At 39.8% G+C, this 7050-nt stretch overlaps 1 protein-coding gene across 1 annotated transcript; it reads left to right on the forward strand.

The window, feature by feature from the left end:
* Positions 1-580: 580 nt before the first annotated feature.
* Positions 581-2107, forward strand: LOC122013660 (zinc finger protein ZAT4-like). The gene is made up of 2 exons (XM_042569901.1): positions 581-1489; positions 1544-2107. Exons 1-2 carry the CDS (start codon positions 581-583, stop codon positions 2105-2107), a joined length of 1473 nt encoding a protein of 490 aa, XP_042425835.1.
* Positions 2108-7050: the final 4943 nt, after the last annotated feature.

The raw sequence follows: 7050 nt of genomic DNA on the forward strand, positions 1-7050 counted from the left end.
CTATTTCAAATATCAGTAGATAAATAAGGATAAAATTAAAAATAGGTACAAAATTTAATAATTTTAAAATTATTCAAAATTATTCGACATGCTTGATAATTTCAAAATTTTGTACATGGTTCAGTGGTTAAATATAAGCTTGCAGTAAGCTGTAAGAAAATAAAAGAAAAATGTGGGCAATTAATTAGCGGTACATGTGTAAGCAAAATCTAATGCGAAAGCGATCAAATGAAGGGGAAAGAAGGGAAGGAGGAGCGATGCGAAGCCAAGATTTTAGGAGACGACGGTTGACCCGGGAAGCAGTGGCCCCATCGACGACTGCTTCCACACCCAACCAACGTCCCAACTGTAAACCAGGCCCAATCCCACCACCAGCATTCCTTCCTTCCTTCGCTACTGCCGCTGCCATGGCCATTGGATCCCATTCCCATCCAGCTCCGCAGGAGAAGAAACAGGAGGACGGCCTTATTTGAGAGCTCACTCGTCTTGCACCATCCATCTTTCTCCTACTTTTACTACCTGCACCATTGCTCACCATCACCACCTTCCCTTTCTCTTCGTGATCATCTTCGTCGTGGTCATGGCGATGGAGCAAGAGCAAGACGATCAGGGGCCCCAGCGGGATTACAAGCACTATTGCCGGATCTGCAAGAAGGGGTTCGTCTGCGGTCGCTCCCTCGGCGGTCACATGCGCGCCCATGGCCTCATGGACGGTGCAGCCGGATTCTCCGCCGTGGAGACCTCCGGCGAAGGCGAGTGGGACTATGAGAAGGTCAATGGTGGTGCTGGTGCCAAGCGCATGTACGCGCTCCGCTCCAAGCCCAACCGGCTCAAGAGCTGCCGGGTCTGCGAGAACTGCGGAATGGAGTTTGTCTCCTGGAAGTCTTTTCTCGAGCACGGCAAGTGCGTTTCCGGTGATGATGGCGAAGCCATCGGTTACGACGAGCACGAGCGTGAGTCTTCACTCTCCGGCGATGATGAGCTCGTCGGTTGGTCCAAGGGAAAACGCTCTCGGCGAACCAAGGTGGCGATGAGCGAGGAGGAGGACCTCGCCAATTGCTTGGTCCTGCTCTCCTCCTCCCGCGTCGACACCGTCTCCGGCCTAATCGAGAGCGAGGAGTCCTGCGACTCCGCCATCAAGGAGGATCGCCAGAGGAAGGACACGATTAATGCCACTGCAACAGGGGCGGTCGAGGCGGCGGCGGCCGCGCCGAAGGCGCTTCTTCCTGCATTCACTCTTCAGACTCCTCCGGCGGTGCCCAGAGGACTCTTCGAGTGCAAGGCGTGCAAGAAGGTGTTCGCCTCGCACCAGGCGTTGGGCGGCCACCGGGCCAGCCACAAGAAGGTCAAGGGCTGCTTCGCCTCCAAGCTAACTGCCCTCGACGAGACGCCGCCGCCGCCGCCTGCGCCTGCCGACGAGGATCCCGTCATTGCTACTCACAATAGATACAACGCGGGCAGCAGCGATCAAATGACGCTGATGTCGATGGCGATCAGGTCAATCGACAACCCGGCGCCCTTGGCCGTCGTACCGGTGGCGAAGAAGAAACCGAAGGTGCACGAGTGCTCCATCTGCCACCGCGTGTTCACGTCAGGGCAGGCGTTGGGCGGCCACAAGCGGTGCCACTGGATCACCTCCAGTTCCCCACCGAACCCGACCCTGAAACTACAACCGCTCTCGGACCAGCCCGGCCTTCACCAACCGCTCACGCTCCGACCAACGCTCGTCTCCAATTCGAACTCCGACCACTTCGATCTCAACATGCTGCCGAACAACGGCGGGGCTAGGAGCCACATCGGCAGCTCATTGCGACTCGACACTCCTGCCGCCATCTACCTTCGCTCCTGGACCAACGATCATGAGCATGCGAGCAAAAACAGAGCCGGCGTCACAACCAGCAGCGACATGAACAACGACGACGACGACGATCAGAAGCACACCATCACCGACCTCCTCAAAGCTACCATGGGGGAGGACGAGGTGGACAGTAAGGTCAAACTAGCAAAGTTGAGTGAGCTCAAGGACATAAACATGGGGGAGGAGGAGAGCTCGGAGTGGCTCCAGGTTGGGATCGGCTCTTCTGCCAAAGAGGGCAGTGAGGCATGAAGATACCTACAAGCGTTCATCAACCAGCAGCCTGCAACCTGAGATCAAGAAAGATTTGACTCTGTTCTTGTAAGCTGTATGTTGTGTCTTAGTAGAGGAGTACTAGTGAAGCATGCTGTTGCAATGGAGAAGATGTAGTTCCTTCTTCTCAGTTGTAACCCTTGTTCGGCAATCTTACTCTTTAAGATTGTTGCCGGAGATCAAGTAATAAACTTGAAGAATAAAATTGCTGAATCCAACATTCAGACTTATCTTTATCTGTCAGGATGATCTTGACGTTCCAAACTCATGTTGCCAAATTGGAAAGAATGACCTGTCTGAGTTGCCGATCGAGTGCTCGAGCCAGTAGTCGAGTGTCAAGTTGGCTGACCAGTCGAGTGCCGAGTGGGCCCAACTCTAGAGTGCCCTAGTTTACCGAGTGCTGAGCAGGCGTTCATAAGGCCCAGGCAAAAAAAAAAAAAAAAAAAAAAAAAAAAAAAAAAAAAAATCCAAGACTTTAATAATTTTAAAAAAATAAATAATATTTTTTTAAAAATAGATTTTTTTATAAATTATTATTAGATATGTTTAATTTTATTAGTAAAATTTAAAAGGACAATTTATATATTATAAAAAAATTATTTTTACAATTGAAAACAATGACGAAAGCATTTATATGGTGTAATCAGATGATTTCATCCAAAATGGTCAAGAATATAAAATATGTAAACTGAAAAGGTCTATTTATGGACTTAAGTAAGTGTCTAGGTATTGGAACATCCAATTTGATCACACTGTGAAAGATTATGATTTCGATCAAAATTTTGACGAGCCTTGTATCTATAAGAAAATTTTAGATGACAAGATGATTTTTCTTGTGTTATATATGGATAACATCCTACTAATTAGGAATAATGTAAGGGTGATGACATTGATTAAGAAATGGTTGACTCAACAATTTGATACGAAGAGCTTGGGAGAAGCAAATTATGTTATAGGTATCCAAATTCTTTGGGATAGAAAGAACAAGCGAATTGCTTTATCTCAATCTTCATATATTGATAAAATATTGGTAAGGTATGTAATGCAAAATTTCAAGAAAGGTTAAACACCTTTTAGGCATGGAATTCACTTGTCACAGGAGCATAATCCCAAGAATCCAAGTGAAGTGGAATACATGAAACGAGTTTCCTATGCTTTAATTGTAGGAAGTTTCATGTATGCTATGTTATGCACTCGACCAGCTATTTGTTATGTTGTTGGGATTGTTGGTAGATATCAATCAAACCCAGGACCATAGCATTGGATTACTATAAAGCATATTCTCAAGTATCTTCGCAAAACTAGAGAATATATGTTGGTTTATTCAGCTTCAAAGTTGGCACCTGTAGGTTATACTGATTTTGATTTTCAAGCTGATAGAGACTCTTGTAAATCTACATCAGGATCTGCGTTTATATTGGGTGGTGGTGCTATTGTTTGGAGGAGTATCAAACAATCTTGCATTGTTGATTCCACAATAGAAGCGGAGTATGTGGCGGCTTGTGAAGCAGCGAAAAAAACTGTTTGACTGAAATTTTTTTTGTAGAGTCTTGAGGTTGTTCCTTCTGCATCAAAGGCCATTACTTTGTACTATGATAATAGTGGTGCGGTCGTAAATGCAAAAGAGCCCAAAAATCATCAACGTGTAAAGCACATTGAACGAATGTATCACTTAGTGAGGGATATTGTTCAACGAGGAGACGTAACACTCTTCAAGATATCATCTGTTGAAAATCTTGTTGATCCTTTTACTAAAAGCTTAACTGTTAGAGATTTTGAGGAACATATTCAAAATATGGGTCCAGGGACGGATCCAGAAAAAACAGATGGACTGGGCTATATATATAAAAGGGTTGGGATAAATAAAAAAAATTATAAAAAATTAATATGTAATAATTTTATTAGTAAAAATATAATAAATTAGAATAAATAATAAAAAAGTATTGTCATTCATATTAAATTAATTTTAGACTTCTTGAATTTTCAAGACCTTATTTAATTATTAAACATATTTAAAATTTTAAATACCAGACCTAGGTCGTTGACACAAGGAATTGGAGAAAATAAATAAATAAAAAAAATACTTTAGAAAGATGTCTTCTCTCTAGACATTAAAGTTATAATGTTGCAGTGCGTATGAAGTGATGCCACTTAGAAAAGTAGTGTCTCCATATTTGGTTGTCTTAATTAATTATATTCTATGAAAAAGGCCTTTGCAAGCTTCCACCCTTACCTTCTGGCAGCTCCGACAAGCCAGGATCTGACAACTCCCACAGGCCACAGGGACCAGTAGATGGACTGAACTGAGCTTTTCTCCTGCACCAAAGTGGCGGAGGACGCGACCAAGTTCGCCTTCGGCAGCATTGCTAACAAGGTCGATAAGTCTTCCACTGCCGGAGCGCCCTCTAACTTGCTCGGTGTCGTGTCTCACTAGAAGATCGAGGAAAATAGTTACGGATGACGTATTTGAAATATGGCGAAGGGTGAAGAAATAGAAGCTGCTGTCACCTTGAAGACGAAGGAAGTGGTGCTAAGTCAGAGGAAGCAGAAGCTCAGAAGAGGTGGCTTGGAAGTAGAGACGGTTCTCAAATAGGGCTGGGCTACAGCCCAGTACAGCTCGTACATAAATCCGTCTCTATATGGGTCTACTAGACATGTCTCATTTACTCTATGGCAAGTGGGAGAAAAATGTTCAATAGTATAGTGATTATTGAGTACTTTTGTTATGACATTTTGAAATTAAAATAATTTTTGTTTATTTATTTAAATAAATTTTTTTTGAGCATTGCATATGTCTATTGACTTGTTGTATTATTATAAATCGAGTGTTTAAGTTGTTAAACATGGAAAGATTCAATTTGTAATTCAGTTCAAAAATTTTATTATCCACGATTGGTAAATAAATAAGGAAAAATTATTTTGACAAGATCGTCTCAATTTTATTAAATTATATCTTTGGCTTGGTAATAAAGTTAGGGATACATTTGGTTGTATTGTATTGGACCACATGAGATTTGAATTTGATTTGACCATACTAATTCAAATTCACTTGATTATCATACATACCACCTCAATCTTAAGTGGATAATGAACTTTGATTACTAACTTGAAGTTCTTTGAGACATCAATGAGTGAGATCAGACTATTGGTCAATATCTCAAAATTTTGGGAATTAAAGTGAAATAACAAAGAACATATATTCACAATATGGAATCTGTCACCTTGTCAATAGGTGTGATCGTGAACTCACGAGTTCTTCTAAACGATAATAAAATCGGAGCTTAGTAATTTAACATTCTTATTGAATTTATTATGTGATGTGATCACATGGGACTGTCAAAGAGAAAATGAGGGATGAGTAATTATGAATATCTAGTAGGGGCAATATGGAAATGGTTCCCTATTTTAGATGTTCTAATTAATCGACGGAGGCGATATGTTGGGTTGATCAATCATATGATATGCTTATTAATTTTAGGCTTTAGTGATTTCAATTAAATTGAGAGTGCATCTTATTCTTTTAGCAGAGTAGAATAAGATTAATAAATTATCTTGATTAATCATGAGTTGATTAGATCAAATTAATTTATTGGAGCTTAATTTAATTGGTTTGGTCCCTTAGTAGCTTGAATATAAATTCGAACAAATTATATAAGTTATAATTTATGAAATTTATAGGAATAAATTAATTGGATAATTATGTCATTATATATGGAAAGTTTATATCAGAATCTTCCTGATATGATAAGATATGATACAATTTGATAATCCATTAATTTATAGAAAAAATATAATTACATATCTGGGTTTGGAATTATTTCATCTTTCTAGGCTACTTTATAAATAACGTAGTTGGGCAGAAAGTTGTGACCACGCACATAATAATCTTATATTTTGATTTTGAGAGAACACCGGAGAAGACTTGGAGGTTTGAAGCGTAGATTCAGTGCAGATTAGAATTGTTAAAGCAGACTTCAAGGGTAATCTCTAATTCTTTGTGTGTTGTGATTAATTATTCGTATTAAATACGTAGAACAATCACGATCCTGTAAAGTAGAGATTATTGGAATCATAAGAAACTAATTTTGTGATTTGATATTCTCGACCTTAGCTTTCATTGGTATCATATGTTAGGTCGATCAATCAGAGGATATGATTATTGATTTTAGGCTTTAGTGATCACAATTAAATTGAGAGTAGAATCTTATTCTTTTAGTGGAGTAGAATAAGATTAATAAATTATCTTGATTAATCATGAGTTGATTAGATCAAATTAATTTATTGGAGCTTAATTTAATTGGGCCTGATCAAGTCTCTTTAGTGGCTCGAATATAGACTCGGATAAATTATATGAGCTATAATTTATGGAATTTATATGAATAAATTAATTAGATAATTGTGTCATTATCTACAAAAAGTTTATATCAGATTCTTCTTGATATGATAAGATATGATACGATTTAATAATCCATTAATTTATGGAAAAGAGATAATTATATATCTTGGTTTGGAATTATCTCATCTTTCTAGGCTACTTTATAAATAACTTAGTCGGGTAGAAAGTTGTGACCGCACACACAATAATCCTACGTTTTGAGTTTGAGAGAACATCAGAGAAGGCTTGGATGTTTGAAGTGTAGATTTAGTGTAGAGAAGAATTGTTAAAGCACACTTCAAGGGTAATATCTAATTCTTTGTGTGTTGTGATTTAATTATTTGTGTTAAATACGTAGAACAATCATGATCATGTGAAGTAAAGATTATTGGAATTGCAAGAAACTAATTTTGTGATTTGATATTCTCGACCTTAGCATCATCAGAGCATGTCAAGGCGATTGAATGCTCACAGGGAGGCCCTGAGCAGGTCAAGAGTGACCTGACGCGGATGCTCGCGAAGAGGTCGGGAGCAAGTCAGGGTGATC

The sequence above is a fragment of the Zingiber officinale genome, chromosome 8B (assembly GCF_018446385.1).
Source record: "Zingiber officinale cultivar Zhangliang chromosome 8B, Zo_v1.1, whole genome shotgun sequence".
Lineage (NCBI taxonomy): Eukaryota > Viridiplantae > Streptophyta > Magnoliopsida > Zingiberales > Zingiberaceae > Zingiber > Zingiber officinale.

Coding starts and splice junctions, on each gene's coding strand:
- LOC122013660 (XM_042569901.1), top strand. CDS start 581: ATGGCGATGGAGCAAGAGCAAGACGATCAGGGGCCCCAGCGGGATTAC. Junction 1,490..1,543: donor AAATGACGCTGATGTCGATG/GCGATCAGGTCA, acceptor CCGGTGGCGAAG/AAGAAACCGAAGGTGCACGA.